Source organism: Zonotrichia albicollis, chromosome 6 (genome assembly GCF_047830755.1).
Source record: "Zonotrichia albicollis isolate bZonAlb1 chromosome 6, bZonAlb1.hap1, whole genome shotgun sequence".
Classification (NCBI taxonomy): domain Eukaryota; kingdom Metazoa; phylum Chordata; class Aves; order Passeriformes; family Passerellidae; genus Zonotrichia; species Zonotrichia albicollis.
In genome coordinates, this window is record NC_133824.1 from 23,016,025 (window position 1) to 23,034,987 (window position 18,963).

The 18,963-nt window shown below is 33.3% G+C and overlaps 1 protein-coding gene across 6 annotated transcripts in view; it reads right to left on the minus strand.

Annotated features, from left to right (window-relative positions):
• DPH6 (diphthamine biosynthesis 6) overlaps nucleotides 1-18,963 on the minus strand; it is a 184,137-nt gene that overhangs the window by 156,636 nt on the left and 8,538 nt on the right. Inside the window, exon 1 of one of the 6 annotated variants that reach the window (XM_074542766.1) lies at nucleotides 14,253-14,727. The exons of the other annotated variants lie outside the window; for them this stretch is intronic. Within the exon in view, the coding sequence (XP_074398867.1) occupies nucleotides 14,253-14,255 (3 nt within the window). The 5' untranslated portion in view covers nucleotides 14,256-14,727. Of the gene's footprint in view, nucleotides 1-14,252; nucleotides 14,728-18,963 lie in introns of those variants that run through there. 6 annotated transcript variants of the gene reach the window in all.

The window sequence follows — 18,963 nt, forward strand, 5'->3', positions numbered from 1 at the left end:
ATGGAGGACTCTATGCATGAACAATAAATTCTAATCAAACTGAATAATCAATAGTATGTCAATACTTCAAAAAGTATGTGAAACCAGTGCTATGCAAATTATTTGTTTTTACAATACAGAAGACTTCATCATCAGAGCTAATACTTACTGCTCTTTATCAGTAAAAACAAAAAAGCAGAATATAAACAACACAACCACTCCTCTCTCCATCCTTTCCCTGCAGATTGCTACATAAACCACAGTACCAATGGCACAGTATTTAATTTATCTAACTGTATTATTAATGATTTTATCACGATTTTTTCAAAATATTAAGAGCTACATTTTCTTTTACTCAGCCTTCATTTACTCCTTGGTTATTAATCAAGCTCAATTCAACATCACTGGGATTTTTATAAGAAAGGAAAAGAGAGTTACTTTTTAAAAATGTCTTGATATTTTGTAGTACTTACTGCTAGAAATACAAGGCTAAATAATGTTAACCGTCTCAGACAAATTTGAAACCAGCTACATTCAAACTTGGGCAAACTTATTCACCATTTCCTAACCAAGAAATTCCATTATTTTCAATGGCAAAGAACAGTTTAGCAACATCGGAAACCAGTGATAAGGTTTTGGAGAAGCTCTACTACCAACCCAGCCCCTCATATCAGAGGAACCTCACTTAATGAGATGCCTTGTAAAGGTTTCAAAAAGAGAAATTTGAGCTGATTTTGTATTCAGTATCACGGGTAATCACACTATGAGCACAAGCTTGGCAGGTAAAACAGTAATAATAAAAATCTATTTTCCATTGAAAGAGGATTCTTATCCATAGACACTTCTAAACCTTCTGCCTAAGAGACTTTGCAAGTGCCCTATTAGAAAGATTAAATGGATGCTTAGGAAAATTCATCGAAGATAGCACATACTGCAATTATGCCCAATGCATGAAGAAACAAGCCCCAAAAGACAATTTCTAAAACTAGACATAGTTAGATTCATATATAATTATATATAGTGACATGTAATCACTATATATACTTTGAAAAAAAAATAGAACAAGATAATCCATTGTAAAAGACTGCAGCAAACGAAAGCAAATTAAAAGTGAAGGGCCTACTGTTTTTAAATTATGTTCACTTTTAAGTTTACCCAGAATATCTATTTCAAAGCAAATATTCCAACTCCTAATGACCTGCCTTCACGAAGTGTACATGCCTGGAACAATGACAGCTAAGAAATACTTTGCAACTTCTGCTGAGACTTGAAACTCAGTCTGAATTCTACTTTCAGAGAAACCTATATAAATTGCAACATAGGCAACCACTAACTGATATGACTGCTGTTTCTTTTTCCTTTGTGCTTTTTTTTTTCCCTTTAATCTCTTATGCAGTCTTCTCTCCTTTTGCATAGAAGTGGAATAAAAAAGTACTTGAGTACTTCAAGAAAACTAAATTTCAACAATGAAGAGGCAGGGATATCGCTGCCTTTTTTCATAATTTGCCCTGCATTTTCAATAGCTTTCAACTGTATGTAATTTTATTTCTAATAAATATAATTTAAAATACAGTATAAAAAATTGACTTTAAAATTTCTTGCAATTATGGAAAAGGCATTTACTCAACAAAAGCTCTCACTCAAACTCCTACGTTGTTTACTGCTTTTTCAATGGCAATTTTTAGATATTTCTGTTCAGAAAGGGACCATTCTGCAATCTAATCAACCGGAATGATACAGACACAAAACATTACTTGGTAATTTCCACATTTGAGTCCAATACCTAAAAATCAGTCTGTAAAACAGTTGAAAACACTAGATATCATCCTCCTCTCTATCATACTTAATGTCTATTAAAATGCAGTATTTTAAGACACCAAATTTTCACCATAAAGACTTCCTGTTCTGAGCAGTTTACTAAAGGTATAATCAGAAATAGCCATTTTTTCCACAAATTTAGGCATATTCACAGAAACTACAGAATACCTGGGAAAAAAGAACACGTCTCCAAGCATCTAACAATTAGTGAGTTGTTTTTTTTTAAGAGGGTACCTCAGCACAGGTGTTATTCATGCACTTGGAAAAGACTTACCTTGGTCTCCTGTCTTCATTATGTGGTTATATTTAAAAAAAGCCAGCTCCTCTACAAACTGATGTGAAAATTAAAGGCACCATGTAATACTTGCTAAAAGAGCACCTAAGCTCTACTTTAAACACAGTGGCAAGCATGGCCAGGGATTAACATCCCAGCCACTCTGAGAACCACTGGCACCACTCTTGTGTGAGAGCAGGGAACAGAGTACTTTGTCTCTTCTATCAGTCTTGATGCACACAGGAAGGAATCTCCTTTTACTTTTGATTACCAGTAGACACATTCTCAGCTCAGAGTACAGTCTATGCCTAATCCTCTGTCTTTCCAGTATAATAATGAATACATACTCTACTATAATTGATTATGCAAGCAGAGATGTGCTCAGGTTATACAATAATAATACAAACTGCTGTAAGTAAGAAATTTGAAAAAGACTTGTAATGTAAACATTTAAGAACAAATATAAGTAGAATTCCAAAATGTGCAATTCAGCACTGCACTTTTGCCTTCAACATCCAGCAGGCTACCTCAGCTATCAATACTACCTTAAAACATTGCTGCAAAATACAGGATGCAAAGATGAGAAAATACAGTAATTTCACTTATAAGAAATCTTGGCTTGTTTCAAATTGGGGGCAAGAACACAAAGCTAATTGGCAGAAGAAGATGATGTTACCATTTTATGATTCTGTGATTATCATTATTACTTGGTGATAGTAACACAGCAGCACTTCAAGGCTAAAATGCACCTGAGATTTTCCAACACAATTGTTTTTCTATAGAAATACCAGTTCATTAAAGCCTAAGTCTTCTATAAGAAGCAGTTGGTTTTGGCCAGTTCCCAGTTAAGACAGGAGACTTCTTGCCAGGTTGCTGTCAGCTTACTTAACAGGTTCCACCAGAGTCTGCATTTGTATGGTCCACAGTGTGTAATACAGTTCCCCAGGCAAAATGTTGTGAACTTAGGAACAGACTTTCCCTATCTGTTTGGTCCCAAACTGTCAACATGGTTCTAGCATGTCCAGCCTGAAGACAGGATTCAGAAAAAGTAGCACAAAACACACAAAGCCATTTTCTCACAAGAATAACCTGTTCAAGTTCAGAAAGACAGAAAAAAATCCCAATTTTCTGACTTCATTTGTCTCACAGGAAATTTCAGTATCTAGTTTTTCTCCATTCTCACCAAAAATCTTTGGAAATCTTTTTCCTACATAATGGAGTTTCTGCAATTCAATCAGTTAACTGCAAACCAGTTTCACAACATTCACAACAAAGCATTACTATGACTCTTTCTACAAAAATGCTTGGCCAAAACCTGAAAACCCTACCAAGGTTTTACATTTAAAAATGACATTTGAGATGATCTATTCTAACACAAGTATTCTAGGCAAATCTGATCCAACTTTTCCATTTTAAACAGGTTTGAAACAAAATACACTACTACTTATACCAGAAACAAGACAAGTATGAACCAGGTACTAAGACATCACATTCATGTAAAGTCTAACTTACCCTAAACCCAGGTAAAGCTGTAAGTGGAAAGCCTTCAGGAAATGCCAATATATGGAAGCAACACCACCCCAATCTGGGTTGACAAGACCACACTTTAGGCGATGTTACTACAAGGTAGAGAGAATTTGTGTAGCAGAAAGAAAGGGCAGCTTGAGGATCCTCCTTGAGGAAGAAATGTAAAAGGATTTTTAGAAGGAGATTGGAAGTAACAAAAAGGAAAGGCAGATGATAATGTGCCAAAGACATGGAAGAAAAGGAAACCAAAAATATCAACACAGAAATAGCAAAATCAAAAGAGGAATACATAGCAAAGTAAAACTTCATAGGATTTTTTCTGTCAAGGAGCAACAATTAAAAAATTAGAGAAGAAAACATCTTGTAGGAAATATTAATATAAAAAATTTTATGGAATTCCCCAAACATGTAATGTTATCCTAAAATCTGCTCCATCTTGCTTTATTTTATTAGCTTGCATAAATCGGAAATGTAATTTCAATCTTCTGAAGTTCTGACATCTCATATTGTCAATAGAGCTGTGGCATTAACTTGCTCTCAGAGTGGCAGTCCCCTTAAAATCTGAAAGTAAATGTGTGTCTAAGTATGGGAGAGAGGAGTACTTATTTTTATTTCTTCCAATTGGGTGAAAGTGAGGCTTTCTTTTCTCCAGGAAGATGTGTCCTTGGTCACCATAAGAGTACCAAAAAGGGAGCCTGAACACAAAGGTGTGGTGAAGAAAGGAGACAGGTTGGCAGGCTCACAATATTTTAGAGAGTAAGAAACAAAATCCAGCTTGTTTAGGTGATACCAGAAGATTAAATGCGGGCAAATGTATAACAATAGAGTGAGAATGTAAGGACAGGCATTTCAAAGTAGGAATAGAGAAAAATATGCAGAAAAAAATAATATCAGGAAAAGGTGTAGACCAGAAAACACTGAGAAGAAATATCAGGAACCCTGACAAAAGATAAAACTGTCAACTTAATTGATCTTGAACCTATTCCAAAGGCAGAGAAGAGTGGATGATGTAAAGCCATTACTGAGTTAAGAAGGAGGAAGAGATGTATGTTAATATTTTACTCTCCTCTTCCAAATTTTAATACCTTCCAAAGTATGCATGTCTTTTTAAAACTCCAGTATTTATCATAGTTCTTCTATTCCCATCCTAGTCACAAGTAAAGATTGAAAAAAATAAATCCAAGAAAATGCAAAACATTTGAAGTTACACACTTAACCACTGTTCATCTGGTCAGCTCTTTTTCTCATTTTTTTATAGGGACATTTAAAAAAATACAAAACATTAGTTCAGTATTACAGTACAATCCCAAAAATATTTTGAAGTGTATTATTACTGTATGTGCTGTTTAAATAGGAAATGGATAGCAAGAAAGATAAAATCACTTATATAGAGCATCAAGGATCCCTTAGGTACCTTGTCTGCATAAAGCTATCTGCATTTTCTTTACAATTCAGATTCCACATCTTTAAAAGTGTGTACCAGAGTAAGCTGAATATTAAGTTTTCTGGCATTGTCAATATGTAGCTGCAGAGTCTTCCTTTATCATCCCTTCTCACTCATTCCTCAACTGCAGACTGATTGTTATGGTATTCTCCAAGACTAAGAACAAGCTGATTATTTAAATGTAGAAGACAATGTTGCTTGAATCAGAATTTCCCAAACTGTATGTAGCCTAAACAAAAAAAACCATCTGCAGAATGCTTTACTGTTGAAAGGTACATGAATTTTATCTTGTGAGTTGTCAGTCATATGCACTTTCTTTAATTGAGACGCTACAATTATTTACTATGGGGTTGTTTTTTTTAACACAGAAATTGAAGTTTCAGAGGACTGAGGTGCCTAAAATTGCAAATAGTATTTATCATGACTTCTGCCCTTGGTATAAGTGAGTATGGACTGCAGTAAAAAGACAGTAGGAAAAGGAAAATAGCTATTTAATAAGAGTAGAAATATTTTCTTAATCAAAGAATCTGCCAGCCAAGTCACAGTTTCTGAGTCTAGACTTACACAAACTGAGTAATACAAAAAGACAGTTTAAAGAGAACAAAAACCCAAAACAGCCAGACAGGGACAAGGACCTTAGAAATTGCAGAAGTTCAGAGGATTCACATTCATCAAGGTTTCAGTCCCTTTCCAGTTCTCTGATTAGAGATTTGCACAATGGGCAAACAGCTGACTTAGCCATTTCAAAGTAAGTGTGGTCTTCCCACAAATACTTTTGTCTCTTTCAGCAAAAGCAAAATATTTATATTAGTCTTTCAACCTGAATTGCTCTTTTATTGACAAATGTCATTTTTTCAAAAGAGAATTTTCAATGGTCTCAAATGTTTTAAACCAGTGCCTTCTGTTTACACTGCAACCTATCACACTAGAGGTCAAGGATCCTAACCTCATTTCAACTAAGTATCAAAATAACATGAGACTTGCAAATGAGGCCTCAGTCAAGAGTTTGTAACAAGATTCTGATTGTTACAGTCAGAAGACACAATTAACAAATTAAGTTGAATGTACTTCATGTTTTGAATATCCATACAAACAACAGTGCAACATCCAAACAGACCCAGTACTGAAACACAACTAAAATGACCAAAGAGATGGATGAGTCCCACACTTCACTGGAATAAGAAGTTAGGCATTAGAGATGACCCTTGCCTCATACAGATAGAATCACTCAACTAAGGAAACAAAAACTTGTATTCTTATTCAGTGTCCACTGAACCTTTCCTGTACAAAGAAGAAACAAAAAGCAAAACCTCTATGTAAGAAAGTCTCAGTTCTTCAATAGAAGTTTTTAAATAGCTTTTTTAAAAAATGCAATAAAGGCATAATATATGTATAAAAACTGAAAACATGACTGCTACATTATCAGAAAACTGCAATTTAGATGAAAGAGAGAATGGAGAGCAGGATGAGAAGAAACTTTCCTATGCAATCTTAAATCACTTAAATACAATTTATTCATTTCTTCAGTTAAGGTATTTTACAAACAGGCTGTAATTGTGTTATCCTCTTAGCAGATCATGTAGCTCACAGAGTGCTAAGTGGAGCAGAGAAAAAATGTTGACAGACTTTAGAAGTAAGGGAAAGGAAACTTCCCAGGAACAAGGAGTTGAACAATGCTTGCCACATATCAGCATGCCTGTCCAGTGGCTAAAAACAAGCCTGGAAGCAAGAAAGCTCCTGCGTTTGGATTTCCTATATATTAAAGTATATTATTACTATTTTTAACATGATATATTGCTTTGATGAAATACAGAAGTCTAAGTATCTACAACTTCTACAATAAATTTAATATTATATACACTCAAACAGTTTTCTGGAGCAACTATCTTTTACTAGAGTGACAAGAGTAACCATATAACATGAAATTGGATGCTTTAGCAAAACAGCATGGGTCATGAAGCTCTCAAAACAATTAAAATAGACATGGGGAGAAGTAGAATTTTTTTTCCAATTGATGGCTTCAAATAAGTCCTCTCCTCTCTTTGTGCAGTTACAAAAAACAGTATCATTAAAACTCTAAGAAATATTTTCAAACATTTCTTATATAAATGCTTCATCACCTTTTCTTAGTGGATGAAACTGCATATTTTCAAGTTCACAAGATAAGCATTCACGAAAATACACAAAGTATTGACAATTAGAAAGTTTTATACTATAAAACTTAATTGCCAAAGTCCTCCTGCTCCACAAAAGTTAGTTAACGCGATAGCGTCTTTTCATTTTGAGAAACAAGGTACTTGATGTCAAGTTATTAAAACCATCTCAGAATAGCACAGATTCAGTATTAAAAAGAAGCTCTAAGTCTCAGGGTAAATCTTTCTTTGAAAGCATTTATTGATCTTTCCTTCGCCTCACTGTTCACTATTTCTGTAAAGCAATACGTTTGAGAATGGTGATGTAAGCAATGAATAAGTCACAATGACAAGGGGGTAATAAATAATGACTGACAGACTTTCAGAGAACACAGGACTGGTCTCCAAATGATAAGGGTAATCCTGAAGGTGGCCAAAAGGGTTACTGTAGCACAAAACCATGAAAATTATTGGAAATCTGCAGCAATCTAAAGAGAGTTGGGGCATGTGAAATAAAAAAAAACTGGACAAACCATAGCACATGACCATATGAACAAGAAAGCTTAAAAAATTAATCCCAGTAATTATAAACCAACAGTATCTATCTTTGTAAAATCACACACATTAAAATTTAAACTCAAGTTCTACAAAATATTATATATCTATATAGATTAATCCTGATACATTGGCCAGGGAGCACAGAAGTTGAAAAAAGCCAAGACAACAAAGCCAGTTAGTTTAATGTACCTCATGGATGATATATTCTGTAATAAACTGTGCCTTCATGAAATACAACGGTATCACTGTTCTAGATACCAAAAGTACACTACAAAGAAAAAAAAAGGGGGTTGTGGATAATACAGAAGACAGCAAAGCAAAATGCCTAAGGAATGTAGAACAAACAGGTCTGTAAGATAATATTTCAAAGGAAAAGTGTTAATTTGTTTTCAGTTTCTAATTCTTCAGTATCTACGGTCACTTCACTGTAATTTTATCTATATTTCAGGAGGATATTACCTTTATTTCTGGTGGTTATAAATACAGGCCACCAAGTAACCAAGTAAAGCCTAAATACTAATGTTTTTCTTTAAAAATATTATGCCATCAAAGATTCTCTCTCATGTGATCAAGTTCAAGAAAAGAATGTCTTAAAATAAAAAAAGTCTTTAAAAGAATGCCCTAACAAAAAGGAAGTCTTAAAACTTAAATATAATCATAAAGGCATAATAATATGCCCTAGGGTCATAAAAAAAGTCTCATAAATGTCACCAGCAAGAAAAGTCAATATTTCTTTTGCTACGTCAAATAATGTTCCAATTTAGATTGCAGTATTTGTTTTTCCTCATGCAACTAGTGTTATTGTGTAGGCAACTGTTAACCAAGCAAATTGCAAGAGATATTTATTATATATATATTATGTATAAAATATATACCCAACATTCAGTCTTCATATGTTTTGGTATTTCAAAATTAAAGAAATACCAAAAATGAAAATAAGTCAATCATCAGAAATATTCTCAATTACTCTGCACCACCTTAGATTGTATGAAAGGACATTTGAAATTTATTTATTGATCTTAAGCAAGCTATTTGAAAACAACTACTTTCACCTACAGATTTTTCTTAAACATGTAGTCTATCAAAGATTTCAGACATAGATCACGTAATCCAACTAAATGAAAAGAAGCATGGTACTTTAGGGAGAGGTAATGAATATAGAATGGGGTTAACTCATGACATTTAAAGTAAAAGCATAAAAGTATGTGGACTAAACACGACATTTCCTATAAGCTTCTGCACTAACTGCTTTGCCACTTCGTTGCCTGGTTTTGGTAAATTATGTCTGCTCTCAGTAGACAGAAAAGCTGAAATGCATTGCTTCCAGTATTGTAATCGGTATTTATCACTATTTTAATTATGCTGTATCTCAATTGGCAATTTTCATGGCAATAAAACACACCTTATTCATTTTTCCAGATCTACAACATCTTATCTATCTCAAAGGTTACAGTTTAAAACTAAAATCTTCTACCACTGCTAACCAGATCACACTTATAACAATTTGCCTGTATTTGTTTTCTTAATTAAAACATTATTTTAAAAAGAATTCATTTTCTATGCAAAATTCCCACTGACAGACACATTGTAAGACACCTTTATTTAAAAAGAGTGAACTGTGATGAAGTTCCATTGAAAATATAAAAATAATCTCAAAGTACCTATTTAAAATAGAAATTTATATTGCCTTTTTTTCCCTAATACTCATTTCTACTCTTCCTTCATGAAGTAAATTTCAAAAATTAAACTTTGAAATTTAAAATAAACTTTAAAAATTATAAAAATCCATGGTTTGGCTGTACTGTTTTTAAAAAAAACCTCACTTGTTTTACCATAAGAATCTTCCAATGAATAAAGAAGCTCATTGACAAAAATTATCTCTACTGTGCCCCAATATTTAAGACTAACAATAGTTATGCAATTGGTGCAAGAATTAAGCTTGATTCAAAGTTTCTGTTAAATTTAGAGTGAAAAAAAGTAATTTTTATCAAATTAGCTTTATTGTAAAACTACTTGACCACATAACTTTTCTGCCAGTAGAATAGTAGTCACTTTACTCAGATAACATGGGTAACATTTCTACTTCTGAATGTTCATTCTATTACTGGATATAATATAGTAAATATGGAATATTTTCTGGATTAGTCAGTGCACATTATGCCATAATAGTTGCTTTCTCCAGTAACATTTCAGAATTAAAAAATCTTGGGGCAAGAAGTAGACATATAACTACAGGCTAATGATTATCCATACAATGGAAAAAAAAATCAAAGCTTCTACACACTACACTTCTGAAGGATCTCACCTCCTAATCTGATATTAAATTAGTCCTCCTCACCATTTATTACTGCATCTCAAATATTCCAAGTGGCTTGTGATGTATTATTTACTCCTCCAAAATTCTCACCACTTATACAGAAAAAAGGGTCTTCAGAAGTAGAAGGCTCATGCACTTGTCCATCTACTGTTTCAAAGGAACTAAGGCCTGTGGTCAGTCATGTGCTTTACACAAATCATTAGAGATACAGGAATGTTTTGAATAGCCATCTATGGTTACATCATTAACCATAATTTACTGCAATGACTTATGAATTTCATTTCATGGAAGTCCATTAAGAGTGTGTTCTACATGTACATTAACACTCCCCATCATAAAGTAAGCCATTTAACTTTTCACAGAGTGACTTTTATGATGCTGTTACAGAAGCAACTAATTGTAGTTAAAGCATTTATTTTTTAAAAGGTCATTCTTTTTTACTGCAGTTTATAATATTTAAATGGCAGCTCATGGCTGTGAATGTGCACATATGAGAATGCAGGAATCATGTATGTTCAATACTCAAGCTGTCCAACAAGTTCTGCAGAAAAAACAGACTAAAAAGTTATTTGCATATTAAGCTACAATGAGTTAAAAGAGAAATCTAAATTGTAAATGAGTTTTGGAGACAAATCAATGCTAATGAACAACAATTACTTCAGTCACAGTGTGAATTAAAACAACATCATTAATAAAGCTTAGGTGTTCTGCTGGCAAGCATGTCTTTAGTCCCTGGCAGATCATGTAAGATCTAAATTAGGAGAAATAGCAAGCACAAAGCAAGTACATTTACAATTATTTTGTTTTGAAGCTTCACTTCAAACAAAAGCTTCAGGAAAGCCTACAAAACTCAGAAAATCCCATCCAGTCATTTTAACGGCTGCCTTGCATGAATACCTCATAAAATATCAGATCTGCACTAGATAATGACAGAAGATCTTATAAACCTAGAAGATGAGTCAGAACAGCCTCTTTTGTTCCCTTTCTTGCATATGAAACAGTCAGTGAAAAATCAAAATCTTTCCTTAAGAAAAGAGGGGCTTTTCTTTGAGCTAAAAATAAGCCTAAACATCCTGTTCTTTACCTAAATGCTCAAAACCAGATGCAGGTAGTAACCATGTAGGGAGAAACTACAGAGGGCACTGTTGTATCAGTTTTTAAGAGTTACAATGGTGATGGGGCCCAAGTATAGAAGATTGTCAGGAAAATAAATAACTGACTGAAGAAAAAATCCTAACAGGAGTTAGGAGAGCATGCAAATGCACTAAACCTAAAACAATAATAAGGCAAAAACATTGAAGCTGTATTTCTGACGGAAAATGGACTGAAAGAAAAGTTCATGTAACAGACTGTCAGGCTGATAGGAATACTGCAGTGCACAGATTTGGCATTTTCCTTTGTAGTGCTTTCTATGGAAAAGGTAACTAATCATAGTGCCGCCTTATCCTTTGCAAACAGCAACCTATTACTGGAATCCCACTCATAATCAATATGAAAATGAGTGATGACTGTTACGCAATTCTTCCACAGGCAGAATTTATCAACAGAAAGAATATCTTCACATTATACAGTCCTTTCATAGTGTAAAAGACCAGTTCTGTTTTATTCCTTTTCATGACAGTTACAAATCAATCATTTATATTTTGAAAGCAGTAACATTGGGGCAATATAAACCAAATTAAATCCCACCCTTTCCAAAAGAAGTACCTTTAAATATACTGATCAAAACCAGCAAGTGTCCAGCTGAAAAGAATGTAACCCTGAAATTGCTGTGTGCTTGACATTCATATGAAAGGGGAAAGTATGTTAAATAAGTCAGCATAAATAACTTAGTAAATCTATGCAAAAATTATTTTTTTACAATAAGTGAGCTTCAGAGATACCAATATTTATGAAAACTAATTTGATAAATGTTTTACAGTTAGTTTACATGAAAGTCTGCCTGTCTTTGATCTTATTTTATTAGAAATAACCCCAATTAAAATTTTTAATGTAATAAATTTTGAAATGTACTTTAGCACTGCCTAATGGGAATTGCAAATAATATAAAACAGCCAGCTACAGAACAGTACAGAACAATTAACATTTTTTACATTTTTCATTTTTATATTTTAAAAACATTATTAAGATGTGAATTATGAAACAGAGCTACTGAAATAAGCTCTGATAGTATCAGTCATTTAATGAGACTTCAGAGAAAAAAGGTGTTACTTTTTTCCCCACATTGTGGTGGCAAAACACACAAGCAGCATGTTTTGCAGTACTACAGCAAAATAAATGGGACTTTTATGAACACTGACACAAACTCACATTTAAAGAGTACTACATGGAAGGTAATTTGAAATTAAGTTAGGCAATGATTTTGTAATAAACCAAAGAATAAATGTTAACAGCAAAGATGCTCAAGAAAATGAAACATACCAGAAAATTGTCTAAAGCTATGTGAATGAGTGAACAAAACAAACAAAATCAAAACCACAGACGGTGCCTGTGGATACTCACTCCCATCCACATCCATAAGAACTGTGATGGTAACTGTGAAAGAATTGTCTCTAAGCATGCAAAGACAGATGTACTACATGAAAGGAAACTGCCACAGAAAATGAAAACCTATTTTTTTTTAGAAATTGCAAAACCAGACAACATAAATATATTGACTAAGCAAGACCTCAGTTCCCTCACAGACACTGAGACCTAGAATTTCTAAGTCATTTCAGTAATTGTTTCAAGCAACTTATTAAGAGAAGATAAAAAAAAACTAATGTTCATGTCAGAAATGGGTTTCATCGAGGTTTTGCCACTTCTGCCTTCCACACAGGCCCTGCATGTGCAATGCTAAGTGGAAAAGTTTGCTAAATTTCAAATTCATATATGTTGTCTTTAGCCTAATTCTGTTCCTAAACCAGAATTCTTTTAAAATTGTTTAATATTATACCAGTCTAGTAATCTCTTTTCCTCAGCATTGTTTCTGGCAAAGTTTTGCTAAAATAAAATTTCCTCTTATTTTATTGTTTCCAGCTGTTGATAAAAATTTCACTAGTATTACTTTTATACACCTTTTTTAAGTGTATATGATGGCAGGCATACAAGCAGTTCACACACATAAAAAACCCTAACAGTTTGTTAGATACAGAGTACTAACAAAAGAAATGCATAAATGTCTATTAACCTCTCTATACACTCTATGACACCAGATGAAGTTCTTAAGGCATAAAACATGTTCCTTCTATGTAAAACATAACTGCATTTGAAGGCAGAAATTTGCAGTGCATTCCTAGAGACATGCAGCTGGATACAAATGAGGCTGCTTCAGAGAGTGTTGCATCTGTGCACATCACTTAAATACAATTCAAATGACGAAAAAAGTTTTGATAATGTTTACAAAATTGACTTAAACATCTTAATGCATTTTTCCATTTAACTACAATAATGAATGCCAAAATGTTACTAGATAACTCTCTAAATATTCAAGATATTTAATAAGATATTTAAGGTTCCTTTCTCCCTATGCAATAGAACACATTAAAACCAATTTTACTATCGTAATTTATTCAAAGCTTGATTATGAGCAATAGCTGCGAGAAGAAATACAGCATTGTTGATTCATATACAAGCATTTCACTTAACTGCATTGGATAATAGATGTGCTCCTAAAGGAGTATAAAAGCAAAGTGATTAGAAGTCATTACTGTTAATTAGCATTCACTTTACATTTATAGGGATGAACCTTTTGTGTGTTGAAGAAATGGAAAGCTTTTATCTGAAAGTCTATCAAACCTGGTCAAGGTAGGCACTGAAATAAATGTCAGTGACCAGTAAGCTGAATTCAAAACAACAATAACAAAGAAAGCAAAACAAAATCTAAGGATGTATCATCATCCAATTAGTGAGATTCAGTTTTTAAACAGGAAAAGGTCTGAAGGGAATGAGCAAAACTGGAAACCCATACTTCACATTCTGCAATCTCACTGATAAAAGGAGGAAATGTGTGTTTATCAAACTTGCTGTGAGTGCACGGTTCATTGGGTGTCCTGTAAACAATGCCTGGCTGCCCATTCCCAAATGCATGTGAGAATCTTGCAACCCAGAACATCATATTCAGCAGGCAAGGTCACACTAGAGATGCCCTGGAAATGGGAAATTAGGAAAACCTGGCAATCAGAGGTTTCAAGCTGACCAGAACAAGCCCTCAGGGTTGCTTACCATCTTTCACCACCAGCCTGACTGTCTCCGCTTATTCAGTATTAACACAACAAGACGGGGAGTGGGTGGAAGCAACTCCACGCACCTAACAGGGAGAAATACAGTGACTTTTTTGTTTACATAAAGCTCAATATTTCTCACAGTAAGAAACTACCTCAAAGATATTGCTGAAGACCCTCCTCTAAAAAAAAGAAAAAATTAAAATCCTGACCCTGCCTGAACTGGTCAGAATTTCAGGCATCCTATTGATTAAAAAAATTCCTCTGTTCCCATCTCATTTTAAAATTCACACAAAACCCTCCCAACAACTAAATATACCCTGTGTTTTGAATGAAACAAGATGCATCATTATTTTTACACTATTTAAATCACTTGCAACCATGCAATTACTTCTTATCCTCTTTCTTTCATTCACACTTTTATCCACTGCTAATGACAACAGTCATTCCCGAGGTGGAGGAAGCTATAAAACTGCAATCCAGAATTAATTAAAAGAAAAAATAACATTACTAAAAATTTGTAACCATTTAACACGATGAGGGTAAAGGGACAATCCAAATCCTTGCAGATAAAAATTTACTCATTATAAAAGGTGAAGGAACCAAGTCCATGAAAAAACAGCAAATATTTTCTCTCTCAAAAAAAATCTTATTTTATCAAGAAGCACAGTTACTTATTTCTTGTCAGTGTAGGCAACCACTTCATACAATTTCTAAAAGTTCCCATTTAACTTGCATGTTTAAAGACAAAAAGAACTGTGCTAAGGAGATGTGGTCTCCAAATGTTCATTAAATCTACACAACTACTAAAGGACTCAATCAATAACTTCCATTGTTTCATCTATCACGGTTTCCTTCAACTGGGCATTGAAGATTTTTTTACAATTTTTTTTCAATACTTATGGTATAATTTCACTTGCCATTAAAAAATCCTGTATTTGAACTGTTGAATTAGATATAATCTATCAAAATATTAAGGGCACAGTTACTTGCAATTATCATAATGTAGGCAACAAAAATTATCGAGAAGTGATTATTTTGGAAATTCAGCATAAAGAAAAGTAGCTCTTGGTATAATTTGTATTTCTCCAAAATATTGAGACATACAACTCCAAGGTATTAATCCATGTATCTACAGACCATTCAAATCATAACAGGGAAATTTTTTTCAATGAAAACATGGGAGATTTCTAGAACAGAACTCTTCTGCACACTTCTGAACTCTGTGAATCCCTTAAGTGAGAGGGGAAAGCTACCTACTTTGTCTGAACTTATAAACTACAAAAGTAATTTGATGAGCACACTGAGGACCTCAGATTAGAGATTCTTCAAGTCAATCAGTATTCTACATCTTATAATTATTTGGCCTCTTTAAAACTCCTAAGAAATTCTGCAAACCTTATTTGTATGAGTTAAGAGTAACTACTAGCCTTTACATACTACAACTGAAGCCACATGTACCAAACATCTGAAAATCAAGTGATTATTCCTATATACTTTACAGTATCTTTTATATGTGTCTTGGAACAGAAGACAATGAAGCAATGCTGTGACAGAATACTATATTACACTTATTCATGTATTTTTCCTTTGTACAAAAGTCACAGAAAGTCAGCAATCACACTGAATCTGAGAACTCATTTCACCCATTGGCTACAGAAGCTGAATTCTGGAGAAGGGTAAAAGAAAGACCATTTCCTTAGCATGGAAGACTATTAGCATTATCAGGGAACTGAAAGTTTTGGGTTCCATGATTTAATTAATCCCTATCTGAAGGCCACAAATAACATTATATTTTCATTTATCCACTTATCTCAAACCCTGAAGAACAGTTTCCTGAAGAAATCTCAGGGAGTTTCACAGAATACTGACAGGACCTAAGTTACTTCTATTCCACCTGAACCCACACAGCTCAAGTACTTTGTCTGAGATGAAATATCTTAAGTAACATCTAAAATGGCATTGCTATTGCAATTTTAACTCAGACAGGAACACTTTCTGTCTTCACTAAACATCAGACTTGGACCATTTAAAAAAATCATGAGCCTGTTATTAAAAGTAATTATTACATACAGGAGTCACATTGTCATTAAGTCATTAAGCTCTTTATTTCTGTAACTAAAAAATGTTATTCATTCTTAGTGAATGACGGCTGTAAGATCACTGTTCCAAAATGCAACCATATTTTAGAAAATAAATCTCCTTTCGTTCCGTTCCACATCACTGATGAAATGAAACAGCGCCACAACCAAAGGCTGCTATTATTCAAATGTTTCATACATCGTATATATCCAACATTAATATTTATTTTTCAGCTGATGATCAATGGATGATTTCATAACTATTATTGCTTCAGTCCTGAGAGCCAATATATAAATTTACTTCAAGTGAACTCCATATTTTTTGAAAGTCTAAGGGTTCTAAATCCACAAAGAGCACAACAAAAAGACTCTGACAGAAATAACATGTTGGAAATGAAAATCCACTAAAAATCCATTTGCATGATTTATAATAAACATGGATAAATATAAAAAAATACAAAAATATCAATTTTTAAAATACTAATAAAAAAAAGCAATTAAGCATGTCATCAAAAATTTGAAAAAGCAGACCTAGAAGAAAGACATTTTTACCTAGTTCAAGAATTCTACAAATTACTTCAACAATGGAAATTTACCAAAGAAAGGCAAAGACTTATGGAGCAGATAAGGCAAAGAATTTGTAAGAGGACAGAATTGTCTACTGAAAATAAAGTAGCTTGCATTGGTCTGTTTAGTCTGGAAGCTGCTACAACCATTCCCCTAAACAAAAGTTAAGCCATAGTTCCGTGAGATACAGAAAACAATCCAACGCTCAACCCATCTAATGTCACTTGTGTATGTGCTGGCATGAAACATCACTGTATTACTTGAACAAGACCATAATTATATTGAAAGGGGGACAATACAGTTAAATATTGCCTAAATTGAAATGTTGTATGAAAGTTTCACAAAAATGCCCTCATGCTCCAGTCTTTCCTGCCATTAGAGGAAAAGAAATACAGTTACTTACCACATTTCAAAGACAGTGCCATTATAAAACTCCTAAAAGATAATTCAGGTAACTAAGAAACTCTAGTGCTTACAGGCTTGGCTAGGAAAATCTCTAATACATACAGTAACAAACATGGACAAAGAAGGATATCAGCAATCCCTATTCAGTAACATTGAGAGGAGAATAAATTATTCTTTAGAGTTCAGGACTTACACATTTCATTAAGTAAATACTCTACTATCAGGTGAAGACCGCATAGTAAGATATATTTAGACATCATACAAATACTCAGATATGTTTCACAATATGTACCAAATACAGAATCTAAAACGTGGCATTAGGCAACCAAAAAATAGATATAAATTTCCTTTATACCTATCAATCACTTGGGTTTGTGACAATAAAATTAATAGGTTTACAGTCAATGACAGTCAGTATTACTCACTGAGTCACATGAACTAGAACAGGACTGTTGTCCTGGGTTTCACAGAACTGTGAGGGAATATTTAATTCTTTAGAAATCTTGTTCTCATAGCACTGTTTTTAAAAACATTGTATACTTCCAAATTCATACAGTTTTTTTAAAGTGTTTTAACTTTTTAGTAAATAAGTACTTGCAACAGAAGTGTTCTTTGCCAATGGAAACGTAAGGTACACTCTGTGATTTTGATATAGACACACCTTTCCTGTAGTCCTGGCCCCAAACCATTTACTGAAAAAAAGAGCTATGTTATTTGACCAGTGTTTTAAAATTACAGTTACTCAAAGATGATTTTGACAAGGCATCCACAGATTTCATCCCCTTCCTTCAAGAGAATGCAAATTGACTTCTCTGTTTAACATCTGGGAAAAAAATCTCCTAAAGCAAAATCTTAAGTAAGACTTAATTAGTAAAGCTACAAAACAGCAGTTATTAAAAAATGTGAAAAAATAAAACCAGAAAGATTTCAAAGTTATTGCTAAGAAAGAAAAAACGTTAGTAGTCTTCTTGGAACTAAAATACCACAGTTGCAGTAGTTTATTTCTCCACACAATTTTGCAATTATTCATCAAAATATGCAAGACACTTACTGAAACTTTTGTCTCAGAATTCCATAGCTAGGTTGTACTGTAAAGACATCATTACACAAAGTCTAACATAAAGGCAGTATATCATTAATATTTATAACTTGAATATATCATATAGTGGGCTTAATATTTCTATACAGGAAATAAATAGTTATTTAATTCCAGACAACATGATAACATCTCTTTCAGCTATAGTTATAATTATCATGTACAAACTTCTAAAGCAGAAGTTGTCAAGATTTAACACTCGCATTAATTTATGTCAGGGATCCATTCCTCCAAAGACAGCAAGAAGTGTAAGAGGAAGTATCATCTTAATTGCCACTAATTTGCCCATTTTTAATTAAATTGATCAGTAATTTATTACCTTACCCAGCAGCAGAAAGCTGTTAGCATGCAGCTTTAAGAGACAGTAGATATCAGTCCTTCTAATTTCTAATACTATCGTGGTTCAAAAATAATTTAAAACTGCTGTATCATATTTCTTTTGATTCCTGTATTGCAGGATATGCACATTCCATTTAAAACCTCTGTGAAGCACTCTAGAGTATAATCATAGAATCATTTAGATTGCAAAATGCCCTTGAAATCATTGAGTCTAACCATGAACC